We start from the raw sequence: 19,193 nt of genomic DNA on the forward strand, positions 1-19,193 counted from the left end.
TTAATATTGAAGGACACGAGTGATACTGATTCAGACATTAGTTTGTTTTCGGTAACTTGCGACTGACAATTGCTTTCAATTTAGGGCAAGTGAGGCTAAACGAAACATGATCACCTCCACAGTTTGCGCACTTAGGTGACAAATTGCAAGGCGAGTCTCTATCTGAAACATGAGGACCGGCACATCGCGCACATTTTGGTGTAACACTGGGACAAGACGACTGGAGATGGTCAGGGGATCGGCAATTGTTACAGCACCGGGGAATCGCTTTGAACTCATAAACACTTAGGATTTCGTATCCAACTTTGAGACCATATCTAAATGCTTCGACTCTTGATGTTGCATCAGAGAATTCAAGTTTTACTGCAAGCGATTTCCCTAGCCTAGAGGCACCAGAAACACCAGGGCACGATATCAGGTGGGACAGTTCAAAATCAGGCGGGATTCCCTTCAGGAGTCCGTAAAACTTCTTGGTTAGAACTTTCGCAGAAGAGCCAGTAAACGCACTAGTCACCGATAAGCGGAAATCTTCAGCAACTGACTTATCTATATTGATAAACAGTTTGTCACGAACAGGGCGAATGCTAGCGATTGATTCGTGTCCATCGATCTGATCTATCAGATTTTTTCGTTTTATTGGGTCCGAAAGGGTAGATGGAAGGTTCGACACAACAATAGTAGCATGCGAGTCGGGAATTGCAGGTTTCGGCAGTTGCGGGTAATTCAGTTCATAAGCATCCAGCTTGGTGGCAACAACCTTGAGTAGTTGTTCCACGCGATTCACCTTTGTTGACAGCCTAGAATACGCAACTGCGGGCAAAACCGGGACCTCGGTTGGAGACTTGATCACATAAATCGGAGTTGATACCTCCTCAGAGTCCAGTTTCTTAATAAAATCAAGAATATCCTTCACATTGTTCACAGAGGCTTTCGCACCGATGCGCCGGGGGCAATTATCATTTGGCGCAACCTTCGCCCAAAATTCGCTTTTCGCATCAGCAATAACACCGCATTCAAAAAAGTCTATTGCGTGTTGAATAATAGTAGCTTCTTCAATACCTTCTTCCCAGTTGTTTTGCAAAAAGTTCATTACCGGGCAATGCACATACTCTCTGTTATCCGTTATCCTTTACTGGGAAAAACCAGTCAAACTGGTCAAAGAGCACTACTGATTCATACTTATGCGTCACTATAATCCCTATTGCGAAATTTTGATTTTCTTCACAAAAAACTTACTGGATTAATAATGTCCATGCAATATCCAATTTAGATGTTGACACTTTGAACTCTGAATTGATACTGAATCTTATACATCATTATACCATAAACCTTATCAGTTTAGGAGGAAAAACATTAAAATAAATGTAAAATAGTAATAACATAAAAGGTATCGCCCCAATGCAACCTTATCCACGCTTAGTTTAAACGAAGGGAGATGACAGGTTAATTCCTACACCCTCCCCCCCGCATGATACTCTTACCTATACTAGAGTGAAGGCCCATTGAGGGATAGAAAATTTAGGAAATTAAATACATTCTTTCAGCAATGTGATAGCTCTGTCCTCTACATAAGCTACATAAACTACATAGCTACCAAAAATATTTCATAATACCTGATGCACAATCATTCGTCAGTGCATATTACTATCATGAAAAATCTAGAAATCAACCTAGCTAAGACAAGGATAAAGATAATAATACTTATGTTCAGTGTTTATCTTATATGGACCAGACTACATTATTTTTCAGGTACAAATATCCCTCAGTGTAGCTTTATCTTCTTTGCATATGGGAAGATCGATATATATTTTTCAATGCTCATAAATTGATCTGCTATCTCAGAATTGATGAAATTTAATTTAATTGATAAAATTTAATTTAATTGATCAAATTTATTTCAGCATTTATGTACGAATCGGAGGAAACGTTCAGGGCATGATCAATGAGAGAGATTACAACTGCTCTATTAACTTTTTGGGGGTGATTTGAATTAAAATAAAGATATCTATTGTTTTGCGTTGGTTTTCTATAGATAGTAAAATCCAGTTTATCAGTATTACGAATAGTTGACATATCTAAAGATGGTAGTTTATTTTCAATTTCAATTTCTAGGGTAAACTTAGGTAACACTAGGGTAACCACAAAGTGATATTACGTCATCCATGTATATCCATGTTATAGTCAGCTTTAATTAAAAATGATCGAAAAAAATATATAAATCGATTTACAATAGCATTGAACCCATTACGAAAAGGTCTTTAAGACTAGCCGCCAAATAGACTAACTATTTGGCAAATTGACAAATTTAGAAGCAATTATTGAATTACAAAAGAGAATAAAAAAAACATTGTGATGTATTCACGTTCATCCAAGCTGAATTATATTGTAAACTGCAAGCTTACCAAATACTGTTTTGTGTTAGTTTCATTTATTTTTTTAATTAAAAGTTTTGTGTTAATAAAAAGTTCATTAAAGTTTTGTGTTAATTTAATTTCATGAAAAACCTTGTAAATCAACTTAGTTAAGACAAGGATTAAGATAATAAATATTTGTGATTAGTGCTTTTTTATGATTAGTGCTTATTATATATTTTATGGACTAAACTACATTACTCCTCATGTACAAATGCGCGAGAGTGCATCTTTACATTCTTGGTTATTGAGAAGGTCAATATGAATTTTTCAAAGCTTGTAAATTGATGTGCTATCTCAGGATTGACAATCAATGGCAACTTTGACCCTCTTTGTGAAACAATCAGTTTGGTGGTTGTACAATCTTTTTTATCAATGAAAAAAGTTACTTTAAATCCAAAAATAAGAAAAAACACAAATAAACACAACAAACATGCACAAATAATCGATTTTCTTGGAAAAAACCATAAATTTAAGATGGTAGCTTGAAATGTCTATCATAGGGTTCCCCAATCTGAATCTGGGAATGTGATTTTCGTTAAGATATTTAATAACTCCATTAGAGTGGTCACTCGACAGATTCCACCGTATTTAATTGAGCCATATATTGACCCAAATTACTTCTCTTATGCCGATGATATTCTTCTCATGGCTTACAATCTTGGGGTACTCCAAAACGCTGTTGATGTTGTTTGCTCCGGACTGAAAGGACTGCCGCCACAATTTCATCTTCCAGTTTAATTAGGTATTTAGGTCTTTCATTTGGAACTTCAATTAAATCAACCAGGCAGCTTATAATTGCTTCTTTGGAAGACAAACGAAGAAAATCTTACGATCTTCTCGCCAGGGTAAAGGGTGAGTTTGATAAAGAGAACCCTTGGTCGGCAATATAATGCGTTTTTTGCACCGCATGTGTTGTTTTTGACACCTGTCTGGAAATTTTTCTCTGCATCCGATAAAAGCAAATTCGATCGCTGTTCTTTAGGTTCTGCAAGCTTTTCCTTAGTATCCCCATTTGGACTCGTAATAGTTGCATTTCGTAACGGTACGGTGTTTTTGAGATTTGTCAGAAGATGATCATAGTGTCACGCAGAATTGCTGACCGCTGGAACAGAATTATTGATTTTCCACTGATTTGCCTTCTATCAAATACCTAGCACCACCAGTTGTGACAACTTATGACGTTTAATATTTAATATATACTATATACTAAATTATTTACTTGTTATTGTTTATTGTTATTAATGTTAATTGTTATTATTAACATGTAATTGTTATTGTTATTATTATTAAACTTGTAATTGTTATTATTATACTAAATATTTAATATATACTAGAGTATGGAAAAGACAATAGATAAAGGGTTAATTCCGTTATATTTATGAAATGTGCAGAAGGGAGCGGGAGTGAATTTGAAGAGCCGTATTGGTGCCGTCCGGCCTATAGACCTTTAACTGCTGGGGACAGGCAGCTCAAGTACCCACACTTCCCACAACAGTTCATTAGAATTACATAATTTCATAAGAAATTTGTTAGCTGATTGGAGGATATTTTATTTTTTATAAAAAGTGTTCTAAAGTCTCTGAAGTTGTCAAGAATTGTGCGTGTTCTTTTTTTCTGTGCCCTTCTTGTTTTTCTTTTCATTTTTTTTATACTCTTCTTTAGTACATTTGTGTTGTATGCAGAGGATAACAATAAATTATTATCATTATTATTATTGCTTGACTTCATATGGGTTTTACTTCATCTCTGAAAATCAGTCGAATTTCCTTAAGCTTATAGCTTTTTATGGGCACCATCAAACTTGATGAATCTTGTATATCCCATGCATATTTTGAATCAGCATCAAAAGGCATTTCTTTTAATGTATTTATTTATATTAAAAATATTTTTTTATTGTTGGTAAAAGTTTTTAACTCTTTACAGTTTTCCCCTAAGAACTGTTTGATGTGAAATAATATTAGAAGAGCACCAGCCTAGAATGCTTATTCTAGTTTTAACTACCTTCAATTACATGAATAAGTTGGATGCAGAATTATTATACTTTTGAAATATTTCCTGTCAAGAATTGTTGGAACTGAAATTTCGGTAAATTCATGACGGTTCATATAACTGACTTACCAATAAAGTGAATATACTATTAGATGCCTTTTTATGTTCTTTACGAATACAATAATGGGTTCTACCGCAAATTCAAATTTAAGCACTTTTTGAGCTTTTGAAAATGACGAATTTTCGAAAAATTATGACAATTCATATAACTGCCTTACCAATAAAGTGAAAATACCACTCAATGCCTTTTTTTATGTTCTTTACGAATATAATAATCACTTCTACCACAAATTCAAATTTAAGCACTTTTGAGCTCTTAAAAATGAAGAATTTTCAATGAAAGCATGAGTTATCGGTCGTTTTCCACAATAATACTACATTTTCTCAGCGCCATCTTTTCTTGGTCGTTTTTGAAAAAATAATGCTACATTGTCTCAGTGCTAAAATTATTTACTATAAGGTTAGTTTAGGTTAAAAAGTGCTTAAATTTGAATTTACAGTAGAAACGATTATTATATTCGGAAAGAACATAAAAGAAGGCATCGAATGGTATATTCACTTTATTGGTAAGGCAGTTATATGAACTGTCATAAATTTACCGAAATTTCTTCCATCATCCTTTATGGTGAGTAAAACTTATTTTTATTCAAACAAGAAGAAATCTCCTCTGAAATGACCCAAATGACATACCATCTACTGTTCAATCACAGTTGTTCCAAGGGTTGATAGTGCCTTGGGAAAATATAATTACATTGCACCCCCTCCTGACTCAAATATAAGCAGACGGCCAAATCAAAGTGAAAAATTTGAACAGACAAATCCTCTACCTTGGCACCCAGGGCAGCAGCCCTTGTTGCCCTGTCCCCTCTGAGTAGCCCTGAATCTAATTTGTTATTCTATGTCAAGATAGTAGGCTAATTGATGCAGTTTGTCAAATTATTTGACAAACAGCTAAAAGCAATATAATTTTAATGTTGACAAAAAGCAATATAATTGACTTACCAATAAAGTGAACACACCATTCAATGCCTTTTTTTATGTTCTTTACGAATATAATAATCACTTCTATCGCAAATTCAAATTTAAGCACTTTTTGACCTTACCCAACCTAACCTAACTATAAAATAATTTTGGCACTGAGAAAATGTAGTATGATTTTGTCGAAAACAACCGAGAAAACGGCGCTGAGAAAACGTAGTATTATTTTGTCAAAAACGACCGATAATTCATACTTTAATTGAAAATTCGTCATTTTTAAGAGCTCAAAAAGTGCTTAAATTTGAATTTGTGATGAACCGATTATTATAATCATAAAGAGCATAAAAAAAAGGGATCAAGTAGTATGTTCACTTTATTACTAAGTCAATTATATGAACTGTGATACTTTTACCATTAGGCTACATAATAAGTTTCACGTAAATATGCATTAAAATATTCAAGCAAATCACAGCGTACTGGGTAGGCTATCTTACTTTAGCCTACATGAAGCTTCAGTGAAAGTCATTGATTCTGCTTAATTAGCAATAGGCTACAACTTGATGCTTTATTTTAGGGTAAAATTCTACTTTAGTGACTTTCGGCTATCTTGGAAAGGGATTAGGTTGGGAAAATGAAACTTTTGGGGAATGGGGCTACAGGCAAAAGTGTATCCCGTAAAGGTATTTTAAAGTACCCAACTCCACTCCTTCTCGTTCTAGAGGGCCCCGAAATTCGCCTACATGACAGGTCTATACCTATTAAAATTTTGACAAAACAACATTTTACCATAATTTTCAGTTAGAAGTTGCTTTTTCTCTGCCTTTAGTTCTGAAAATGCAATTCCTGTTATTTGAGTAGAATTCTGAGCCATATTATTGTTTGTTTTTTTTCAAATTTAGGAAATGTATTTGCATATCTTAAAAACCTTATAAATTGGGATTGAGCAAAGTTGTGAAGCTGAAAACAATTTTGTTGTACATCATTCAAGCAGAAGATCTATTTTGCAAGGTTTCACTTTTATAACACACATATTTTTAAAGGTCATCAAAGGTCAGGACCCTCTAGAGGGAGAGGGAATGGAGGTAGGTACTTCAAAATACCCTCCCGCAACATACTTTAGCTTGTAGACACATCCCTGAAAATTTCATTTTCCTAACCTAACCCATTTCCGAGATAGCCAAAAGTCACTAAGTAGAATTTTACCTATTTTAGAGCCAACAATGTTTACCTGTAACTACTTCATAGTTAAAAGTTCCTGGAGTGATAAAAATTCTAGTAACCTCAATAATAGGCGTAGCCTAGCCAAGCTCTTTTCAAAAAGCCCGGCTTAAAATTATTTTTCAAAGAAAAGAGCTTTGCTGAACAAGATCACAACTTCTCTTTTACCGGAACAATCAAGAAAGCAACATTTTCTAAGGTTATATGTTGATTTATTTTTTTGGCTCATTCTCAGCTGCTTAGTAACACACGTTGTCAATTTTTGAAATGTGCTAAGAAGTTGCTTCCAGAATACAGTTATGAATTGAATCTCGTTTTCCTTAAAATTTAGCCTTGTTTTCAGGCCACCCGCATCAAACACGGAGTTTGACACAAGTTTTGAATATTATCGTTTTGAGTGCCGTGTTCAAATTAATTTATTAATATAGCACGTATAACAAATAAAATACACTGGGTCATCACGGAGAGGCAGAGCTCGTGATTGTGGTGATCCTATCAATATTTACAACATAAATAAAACTAGTTGAAGATTCAATACCCAAGTCCACGGCCCACAACACAAAGCAGAATGACAAAATTCAACACGGCGAATGTCTTCTCAGAACCCGTGTTCAACCATGCTATTCTAGGGCATTACAATTTGGAAGAACCCGTGTCCAACACGCTTGGAACTCGTAACATGAAAATTTTAAAGTTATGCTAGGTTGAACACGGAGAACCTGAAAACGATTTTTGTCGAACCCGCTCAAAACACACTTCAAACTCAGTGCCTGAAAACACTACTGTTGATTTCCTGTTTTTTTTTCACAATTTTTTTAAGACGTATATGGTTGTGTTAGTTTCTGCTTGACTAATTTAAAGAATTAATTCTCATTTTTAGTGTTCTTGGTACTTTAAAGTAACTAATTATCAAAAAGTGGCGGTTCTGGCCTCTCTTGCTCCCAGGGCGAAATCTTGATTAGCTCCCCCTCCCCCTGCGTCTCCGACAGAATTTTCAGACCGAATTTTAACAAAATTTTCATTTATCAAAAATCTATTTTCGACTTATTAATAAATTAATCATTAATTTTTTAATTTACAATTCTAACTATTTAATTATTATTAATCATCTTAATTATATTATTATTATTTTAATATTTTTTAAAATTAATCAATTATTTTCATTTGTTAGCTGCCTCCTTTACTTTATTAATAAAATTAAGAAAATTACTAAATTATTATAACCATTAGATTATTTGCTTGAAATTTTGCGCCCCCCTAAAATATCTCCACCCGGGGCAAGTGTTTCCCTCTACTAAAACTTCTCTGCCTTCAAACGAAGACTACATCTCCTTAAGCTGTTCAGTTCCAAATTTCTTTAGTTCATTTTGGCTGACTTTTCAACCACGTTTCTTATTTTTAAATTTGACACCTGTCATTACAGAAAATTGCATAATTGCATGCACAAGTCTTTTTCACTAAAAGTTGTGTTTCCAATTTTTTCTATTTGATTAAAGATATGGATGGTTATGTAAATTTCTGCTAATCAATCCCACCAGCCAGATTCCATTTTCATTGTCCTTGGTACTTCAAGCGAAAATTATGACTGCGTAAAATATTTTTAATCTAGCATTAAATTAGCAATAAAAGAAATCTATTAAAAAACAAATCAGAACATTTCAGATAGTGTTATTATCCAGTATATTCAAAGAAGCGAATTTTGAAAAATAATTAAAATAAAACTGCTAGTGATAAAAAAAACACCATAATTACTTCCAAATTTATCATAAAAATATGTTTCAAAATCACATACTTTTATTTCTGAGTGAGGGAAAATTTTAATTGAAATCGTAGGCTTAGTATGAGAAAAAAAAACAGTTACAGACTTACATTGACTGTTATATCTACAGAACCATCGATTTTTGTCAAAATTTATTGCAGAGAGAAGCCTTCATATAGTAAATAATGTTTCACTTTTTTTCATTTGTGGCTTTAATCTAAATTGTTATTGCGAATAACCTTCGATCCAACACTTGAATATGATGGAATGAGGGATTTAAAGCCACTCCCCAGGAAGAGGTAAAAACGATGGCAAGTTCATTTTATGTTGCTACTTTTCAACTTTTCCAATGGGGATTCTTCAGACAAGTTACAGGAGGTAGTCCTTCTCCCCTTGTATGCAAGTATACGCATAGAAAACTTTTCCCTAGATTACAAAATAAAAAGAACTTCAGTTCGTTCCATTAAACCCTTCACCCCTCCCCCAGTAAGTAGTCTACATGTATGATGATTAAGTACATTATATTTTTAGAGAGAATCACGAAAAAAAACAGCTTTACTACCTTTCATCCCCAATAAGTAGGGGTTCATCCCCAATAAGTATTGCTCTTATATTACCTTGAGTCTTTTCTCTTGAGCTTGTAAGAAGAGAAGGTTCTCTTTTCCAAAGACCCTATGGTAACGAAGGTGATGACGCAACTTTTTCAAGTTCTTTCTTTCACTGGGAATATCTTTCAATTTTCCAAAACCTGAAATTTAAACAGAGAGTGAGTTTCAACTGTATCTTCAGCTGTTGAAATCATTCAGTCCTGAAAGCATACGACATGGAAGAGTCAAAGGAAATGAGTCGTTGGATGTGACTATCGAAGCTTTAAATATCCAATCATAAAGATATGTATTTGAATTGGGTTTTCATAAGTGTCTGTGTTAGAATTGTTAGATGTGTTTGTAGCGTTTGAATGTTTTCAGAATTGTTTGTACAAGCGTATTGGTTAAATAGGTTTCTTGTGTTAAGAGTTTGTGTTTGTTTAGTGATTGAATGTGATTGTCGTGTTTGAGTACGAATTTTCAGAATCGTTTGTGTTTGCTAATTGGTTAAATGTGCTTGCTGTGTTTGAGTTTGTATCTTCTTATTGGTTAAATGTATTTCAGTTTGTGTTTGCGGAATTGTGTGTTTTTTCTTAGTGGTTAGATGTGCTTGTTGTGTTTGAGTTCGTGTTTTTAGAATCGTTCGTGTTTGCTAATTGGTGAAATGTGCTCGCTGTGTTTGAGTTTGTATTTTCTTATTGGTTAAATGTATTTCAGTTTGTGTTTGCAGAATTGTGTGTTTTTGCTTAGTGGTTAGATGTGCTTGGTGTGTTTGAGTTCATGTTTCCAGAATCGTTTGTGTTTGCTTATTGGTTAAATGTGCTTGCTGTGTTTCAGTTTCGTGTTTTCTTACTGATTAAATATTTTAGCTGTGTTCGAGTGTTTTTAGAATTATTTGTATTTGCCTATTGGCTAATTGTGTTTGAGTTTATGTTTACAGCACTGTTTACGTTTGCTTACTTCTTAAATGTGTTTGTTGTGTTTGAGTGTACAGAATTGCGTGCCTGCTAATTGGTTAAAATAAATTCGTAAAAATCATTTGTTCCTTTAATCCTTTTCTAAAAACATAATTGAATATATAAATATAAATAATTAGCCAGAGTTTATCGAAAGACAGTCATAAAAAAGAAAACAATCTAACATATACTATTTTGCGAGGACTGGAGAATGAATTCTTTTACCCCTAATCACAAAATTCTACTCCCTTCCCCCAAAAAGCAAGTTTTATTCGATCCTTGAAGTGTAGACAAAACAGGGTACACTTCGAAAACTGCACATCGAAAGTGTTAACTTTTCATGAATTAACTAAAAAAAAACTTTCCGAAAAAGAAGTTGTCAGAAAAAAGTAAAGAGTCATATTAAACTTAAGACCAGTAAAAATAAATTCCTATAATATTTCACACCAAAAACGACCAGAAACTGCTATTAAAGAATAAATGAAACCCAAAACGAACATAAATTAAATAAACAGTCATAGAAAACAAACATACTAATATAAGGTACCTAGTATAACTAGTATAAGGTACTAGTATAAATGAATAAATAAATCTTAAAACGAGTAAAGCTTAAGTTGAACATACAAATCAAGCTTAAAACAAACTAAAATCAATAACAAGAGTTTGGTTACTGCCTCCTCCCCTAACTGTTCAAATCCGTCATTTACGTTTTATTGAAAACTATATGTGTCTTAACAATTCTTTGTAAAGAACAAATAAAATTAAACTGAATATTTGATATATAATGACGTTAATATTGTTAAAAGCTCAGCAGTTCAAGATTTTATTTCAAAGTAATTTTTATTTTCAATTTTGTAAGCACAGAAGAAAATATTAGTTCTATAATTCGTTTTCAGTAAAGATCTCCGGACTATTTTGAAAAAAACGGCCATCTCAAAATTTTGATCGGAAGCATTTGGGGAAAAAGGGCGTGGGAGGCTGGTTGCCCTTCGATCACTTTTGACTCTTAAAAGAAGAACTAGAACTTTCGATTTCAAATCGAATGAGCCTCCTCTGAGGCTTATACGACCACCACTTCCATTAAGATCTTAAATGTTAACAATGGACAACTTGCATAACTTACAGCCCTTGCCCTGGGGGTCGTAGATTTTTTTTCAACCCCGGAGGCATATTTATTTGAAATTTGGACTATTTTAAACAAAACAGATATCTCAAAACTTATACAGAATGCATTTGGTGAAGAGAGGAAACGGGGGAGGGGTTACTTGCCCTCCGATCCCTTTTACTCTTAAAAACGACACTAGAACTTCCAAATTGCGATCGACCTCCCTCAAAAGCTTATACGACCACCCCTTCCACATGAAGTGCCTCTGAAAGACAAATAATAAAACATTGAAGTCATATGATCTTTACTATAGGCAACGCTATAGCGTTGCCTCTGAAAAACTTATTGACAACATTTTATTTTTATAATGATATACAGTTACTTTCTTTTAGGAAAAAAAAAATGTTCTCTTGTGAGCATCTAGAAACTGACTGATCTGATATCCTCGAGTCGAGGAAACTACTCACACTTTAGCATCCCGTCGTAGTTTTCGGATTCGCTACTGGCTGACTGAATGTGGCCGACATGCCTTAGTTTAATATAAAGTAAAATTAAACTAAGAAACTACGAATTAAGTAAATACTTTAGTTAAGTAACTACAGTCATAAGTAACTAAGCAACTTCAGTTCTAAAAACCTAAATTTACAGTACTTCAAAGTAAGAAAAAACTGTCTTAACAAAGTAACTTCAATCAAAGCAACGACAGTACTAAGTAACTTCAGTCAACTTCAGTAGCTTCAGCCAAACTAAATAAAGCATTCATAGCAACTTCAGTTCTAAGAAATAAGATTCACAGTTGTCTAGGTAAACTAGGTAACTTCAGTCAAAGCAGCTTCAGTTTCTAAGACCTTAGATTCATAGTCCTTCAAACTAAGTAACTTCAGTCTTAATTAAGCAGCTTTAGCAACTAAGTAACTTCAGCCAAAACGACTTCAGTTCTAAGATCTTATATTCACCGCTGTTCAAACTAAGCAACGTCAGTCTTAACAAAGCAACTTAAGTAGCTGAGTAACTTTGCTCATAAGTAACTAAGCAGCTTCAGTCTTTAAAAGAAACTTAGGTAAATAAGGTCAATTAAGAAACTACAGTCATAAGTAACAATGTAACTTCACTTGTAAGAAAATTCAGTTCTCAAACATAGATTTACATTGCTTCAACCAAAGCAACTTACAGTCATTTGATCTAAGTGAGGGCTTTTTATTGCTTCATTCGGCTTTCTCTCAACTTCTTCGAAGTTTCTTATACCCATTTTCCTTCTCACAGAGTTTGTATAGTTATGAGGTTAGAAATGGTTATGAGGTTAGATATGAGGTTAGAAAGTTAGAAATGGTTACAATTATAGCATAGGTATGAGTTAGGAAATTACACTTTAGATACCGCGGACGGGTTTTCTTTATGCAGATACCATATACGTTATGGTACTGCTTATATCACAACATGCATATCTCACATGGTTCACTCTTCATAGGTGCATTTCATAGTCAACTGACTATTCTGTAGTAAACACCATAGTGTCTCCGATGAGTTTTTTTTTCCTCAGGGGCCGTTGCATAGAATGGATAGTCATAAATAATTTTGGAAGGGCCAGTTTGATTCGAAATTCTGATCTATACGGATAAAAGATATGAAAAATCTGCTTCATCTAAGGTTATTGGAAGAAGAAAAAGGAAAAAAAAAATGGCCACCAAAATCTAAAAAAATCCTCACTAAAACCGAATTCTGAGTAGTTTTGTATTAATAATGACAAACCAAATTACAAAATGCCATATTTGTTTTTATATAATCTACACAAGATTGTTTAAAAATAGTCTATTTCTCCTAAAACAAAATTCTCAGCACAAATGTTTATTTTCATGTTCGGCAAACTATTTAATTTGTCCTTGTTTCCAACTGATTTTGGGTAGGATACTGAACAAGAAATGATTTAAAGGAATGCAGAAAAATGGAAAACCTCTTGGATTCAGGAGCCACTCGTAACAGTTAAATTTTAAAACTTAAAGGAGGGTTATTAGAAAATGATAAATCTCTTGGATTCAGGAACCACATGTTACGAATGTGGAACCAATTCAGGACCAATTCAGGAACCAATGTAAAAACTTAATGGAGATTCAGGAACCAATTCAGGACCAATTCAGGAACCAATGTAAAAACTTAATGGAGATTCAGGAACCAATTCAGGACCAAATAAGGAACCAATGTAAAAACTTAATGAAGATTTCTCAGCGAATGATGCCTCTTCGCTTCAAGGACCACTGGTTACAATTAATGTAACAATTAATGAAGTTTTATCAGAAGCTGATACGCCTCTTGGCTTCTACGTGTCTGATACGCCTCTTGGCTTCAAGAGCCACCGATTACAGTTAACATGACACTTAAAGGAGGTTTATCAGAAAATGATAAACCTTTTGCTTTCAGGAACTACCGTTTACAGCTGACATAATACTTAGTGTAGATTTGTCAGAAAATGGTAGACCTCTTGAATTCAGAAACCCCTTCTTATAGATAACTTCGAATTTACTGCTTTACTGCTTGCGAATTTACTGCTAACTTCGGTTTTACTGCTGATTATGAATACTGTCTATGTGTTCGAAATATCCAGTTAAATAATTTAATATCTGTTCACTGTCAATAAAAAGGTTTCATCCCTATTTTGAACTGTTTTACTTTCTCCTTCTTATAGTTAACGCAACATTTAATGACAGCAGACAGCAGTCTTAACAAGTCTTAAGCCTTAAGTCTTAATCTTAACAGCAGTTAAGGTCTTAAGAGCAGAGTGTAGGTGTTACTGTTGCTTATACATTAAAAAGGAAACAGGTTTTGGCTGTAGAAACAGGCTGAAGCCTAGGGTCATACTTACATGTTTCATAAGAAAAGTTTTTGGTCACAAAAGCAAATCGAGGTCCAATAGTACTACCTTTGGTCATGAAAGCAAATTGAGCTCCAATAGTGCTACCCCTTATACATTTTGTATGAAAACAGGTCTCATCAGTATTAACACAAACCTCTATAACATCACACCTCTGGAAAAATTCCTCCATAAAAATATATAACAACCTGAATACTTTTTCTTGTTTGTCCTTGCTTTCTTTGTTCTTGTTAGTAAATTTTCTTCATTGCTTTGTTCTGTTTACTGATGTAATTGTGTTGATAACGAAAGGTCCTGGCATTAATTTTGGTGCTTTATTTTTCAAAATTCGTCCACTTACTTTCAATTCTTTTAAACAATGTATTGTTATTGATTTATCCCCTTCAGATAGGATATATTCAGGGGTGTAATTTACTATGAGGCATGGAGTGGGGGAACTGCCCCCTCCCGACCCAGTTTGCCCTCTCAGACTCCAGTTTCCCCCAGGCTGAAATCTAGTTTCTGTAAAAAAAAAATTTCAAAACGAAGATAAGCCTGCATATTTCAAGCATCATGAGAAAAGGGTAGTTTTCTTTACTATGTCTTTGGCTTTATGGTACTATATGGCACAATTTTCATTATTCTCTGTTATTTTCACTTGATTTGGGAAAATTGGCTCCAATTTTCCAGAATTTTGACGAAATTACGCCACTGAAAACATTGAGGTACAAGAAAGAGAAAGTATAAGCTCCCTTACCTGGCAACTCCTTTTCTTTCTTCACAGAATGCAAATACATCCTTCTTTGTTCCCGTAAACAATGGTTTAATCTGCTAAACTGCTTCATATATTGTGATTGGAGTCTGATCAGCCTTTCTTTGGTGCGAGTTACCACTTCTTCCACAGTGTATACGCCAGCATTTCTAAAAAGAAAAAAAATTTTAACCTCACATAGGTTTGGCCACAATGAATTGTTATTAGTAGCAAATAAGTTGAACCCAGTATCCGTGTTCTTCCCAGATTATTCTGCATCACTTTTACATTTCTAGCTTCATTTATTTTGAGAAAAAACAAAAAGTCCACATTGATCTTGAGAAAAAAAAAGTCCAACGCTTTTTATTCATTAATTTTTGAAAACAGACAAAATGGTCAACACGGGAAAGAACACAATCATTTGATTTTAGTCATATTTCGATATCGTCATATATGCACTTAAAGATAAACTTTCCTCAATTTTTTTCCAGTGATGACTAAAATGAAACACAACGAAATCTGCGGTTAGAAGACAAGCGAAAGCAAAAATCATAACGAATCGGAAAATGAAAAAAATATGGTACAAAATGAAATATGCGATTAAAAAATAATTAAATTAAGAAATTCTGGCGTAAAATGCGGTTAAATAGTGCGTAAAATTCGGTTTATAAAGAATTATTATTAGTAGCAAATAAGTTTAAATCTGTGTCCGTGTTCATGGTTCCAAGATTATTCTGCATGAATTTTATATTTCTAGCTTCATTATTTTGAGAAAAGACAAAAAGTCCACATTAGTCTTCAGAACAGAAAAAAAGTCCAACGCTTTTATTCATTAATTTTGAAAATAGACAGCATGGTCCACATGGAAAATAACACAACCATTTTATTGTCGTCATATTTCGAACCAGTTTTGAATTAATATCTTGAATATGTGAGCATTTACATTCATATGCACTTAAAGAGCAACTTTCATTAATTTTTTCCTAGTGATGACTAAAATGAAACACAAGGAAATCTGTGGTCAAAAGACAAGCGAAAGCGAAAATCATAACGAATCGCAAATGAAAATGATATGGTACAAAACTAAAACTGCGGTTAGGAGACATGCGACAAGGAGCAATACCAATCAAATAGGAAGTATTCACAAAGTTATCAAAATTACAATGGAATGAAGGAACACATTTTTTTCTCCCTGGTCAAAAAACAAATAAGGAAAATGCTCAGATTGCCAATCACCAAGAGAAAACAAAAATCATGATTCTGTGAAGAGTAACCAAGATTCAATTTTACACCAGAATTTCTTAATTTAATTGAAATTGTTGAATTACCAGCCTAAGACTTAAAATTAAAAATAAGCAAATGTGTAATTTGAGGATCACATATATACAAGCCTGCTGCATGCCGAGTGCCAGAGACCAATAAAAGCTTGGTCTCCAGCTACCAGAGCCGTTCCTGGGAGGGGCGTCAGTTGCCCCAGGCACTAAAGCTGGGGGGGGGCTATGTCTGGGGTATTGCCCGCTTCGATCAAATTTTATACTTTGATGTGGCTTATTTCGCTTATAACTGAAATATAAGTAGCTGCAGACACCTGCAACCAATTCTAATTCTATTCTAATTCCAATTCTATCCAATTCTAATTCTATATTAATTATTCTAATTATTCTAATTCTATCCAATCCAATTCCAATTCTAATTCTATAATTCCAATTCTAATCCAATTAATAATAAGCTTAGTTATTTCTTATTCACTATAATGAGCTTAATAAATAATAATATAATATGTAGTAACAATATAATGTCATTATTATATTGCACAATTTAAGCAAGGAATATAAGAATATAATAGCGACAGTAAAGCTAGAAAACAACTCTTACTTCATAGTATGCACAATATAATAATAATATATTATCAATAAAAATTATTGTATTAATAATATTAAAGAATAAATAATAAAGAGGAAATGAAAGAGGCCCCATAATTGGTCCCTGAGGGACACCAACTGATGATGATAATGGAAGGAAAGAAGAAGCAGAATTAGTAGCTAAAGTTGCTTGTGCTCTTTCAGAAAGATATGATTTTACTAAATCCAACGCCTTCTCATGAACCCACAAATTATTAAGCTTACAAAATCGAATGAGAAATTTTTTTAGTCAAATGAGGAATTAAAAAAGTCAAACGCTACTTCAATATCCAGAAACAGGTTTGCAGGAATTTCTTTTGGTCAAGAAAATCGCTCAAAAACTGGTTTGGTTTCCCTTTCGCAACCCAAATTGAAGCTTTGAAAATATTTGTATTTTTCTAAAAAAAAATTATACATCCGATTACACAACACTATTTCTATAATCTTAGAAAACATGGACAATATTGAAATTGGGGGGGGGGGGGTAATTAGAGGTCATTCCCTTTATGTAGACTTTCGAGACCTTAAAAGAAGAAGAAAAAAACTCCCTGAAATACTCCGTCTGAAATACGAAATTTATTATATTTGCAAATAAACACGTAATACCAGGCATAACTACTTTCACAAAGTTAGTAAAAAAAAATTAGTAGTAACTTCAGAGTTGGTGGCTTCAGAAGAAGCAGAAGAAAAGAAGAAGCAGCTTCAGAGCCACAATCTTTCGTGAGTGCATTGAATAAAAAAAAAAAAAACTACGTTTTTTTACTGAAAGTAAGGAGTAATATGAAAACTAAAAACGAACAGAAATTATTTCGTATATGAAGGGTTGTCTTCTCCTCAATAACTCGCTCTTTACGCTAAAGCTGTTAGCACTTTAAAAAAAGCTTCCTATTCTAATTAATCGGCCACTGTGTTTCAGTGGCCGTTCTTTAAACATTGGGATAAACAGTCAAACTTTACCATAAAGATGAAGGTATTGAGGAGGGGGCTCCCCTTCATATACAGACTTTTAAGTTTAAGTTTAATTTCATTGTGAGATTTAATGTTGCTCCTTCTTTTCAGCTTTTTTAATTTAATTTCTGATCGTTTTCAAATAATGCCAGTAAATCTGGTTCACCCTATATGAAATATATCCCCCCCCCCCCTCACGGTAAACTCCTCTGTGGAAATTTCATCCGACGTAAAGTGCATCCTCCCCCTGTCAAATTCCCTCCAGGCAGTTCCACCAATGCTGAAAATTCCCCGCCCCCCGTAAAAATTTTTTGCAGACAATTTAGCCTCAAAAATCCTCCTCATCATAATTTCATTGGAAAAATACTTTAATTTCTAATTGGTTTATCGACCACTCCAAAAATACCCCCTTCCGTGGAAACTTTTTTCTGGAAATCAAAACACACTGAAAATAGCCCCCCGAACATCTCCATTTGCAAAATTGAGTTGGCAAAAAGAATGTAAGAAAATTAAAAATAATTTCGTAAAGGAATTCTATCAAATCCCCCAGCGTGAAATTACCCCTGGAAAATTCACTCGCGGAAATTTTCCTCGATATTCTCCCGACAGAAATCCACCCAAGCACAAAATTCCCTCCTTCCCAAGAAATATGTCAGTACTTCCCAATGACACATACTATGCGTAAACAATGGGAAAATATCATAGCTGACAGATCTCTCCCCACGGACTTTGGGGGGGGGGGGGTCGGATGCAAAAACATGCATCCATGATTTTTTTTGGTAAAAATAGCAAATTCCACAAATTTGTCTATGGGAGCTTGAAAGTTCCACGGTACAGTTTTCTGGTATGCTGAATCTGATGGTGTGATTTTCATTAAGATTCCTTGAATTTCAGGGGGTGTCCTCCCCGATTTCAAAAATAAAGCAAATATTCTCAGGCTCATAACTTTTGATGGGTAACACTAAACTTGATGAATATTATAATATTTGGGATCAGCATAATAATCTGATTCTTTTGATGTATCTATTGATATCAAAATGTTCATCACCTCGGATTCTATGACTGGAAACAGGAACATAAATTTGTCTTACAGTAGTGGCGGGTACATGTGGTGGAATCATAACCTGACAATGGCTATGATAGATTTGCTGTTTTTTTCACCAACCCTAACAAATGCTGATTTAGAAAGTTGATTTAGAAGAATATACATACATATATATATATATATATATATATATATATATATATATATATATATATATATATATATATATATATATATATATATATATATATATATATATATATATATATATATATATATATATATATATATATATATATATATATATATACGCTTCGCGCCCACCCCCCAAGCCCCCCCCCGCGCGCGTAAGTCGTTACGCGCCATTGTAGTGTGTCCCTGTGTCCCATCTGTGAATATAGATATATATATAGGTTTTAACTACGTAAAACTTTGAGAGTATACAACATTCTTCGCTGTCCCATTGTCTGTGCATATAAATAGATTGCCAGGTTTACCGACTCTTGAACATGCAACATATAATTGTCCATGGGAAAAACAATCCATTTTCAGATCTATACCTCATGATTCTAATGATTGCCCTTGAGCTTTGTTGATGGTGATTGCTAATCGAACATTCTCTGTGTCCTCATCGTCA

General features: G+C 33.7%; 1 protein-coding gene across 1 annotated transcript in view; it reads right to left on the reverse strand.

The window, feature by feature from the left end:
- Window positions 1-19,193, reverse strand: part of LOC136038273 (KAT8 regulatory NSL complex subunit 2-like) — a 36,716-nt gene that overhangs the window by 9,765 nt on the left and 7,758 nt on the right. The window contains exons 3-4 of the mRNA XM_065721394.1: window positions 14,669-14,832; window positions 9,036-9,166 (exon numbers count right to left, since the gene is read on the reverse strand). Of these exons, the coding sequence (XP_065577466.1) occupies window positions 9,036-9,166; window positions 14,669-14,832 (295 nt within the window). The remainder of the gene's footprint in view (window positions 1-9,035; window positions 9,167-14,668; window positions 14,833-19,193) is intronic.

Source organism: Artemia franciscana, chromosome 17 (assembly GCF_032884065.1).
Source record: "Artemia franciscana chromosome 17, ASM3288406v1, whole genome shotgun sequence".
Lineage (NCBI taxonomy): Eukaryota > Metazoa > Arthropoda > Branchiopoda > Anostraca > Artemiidae > Artemia > Artemia franciscana.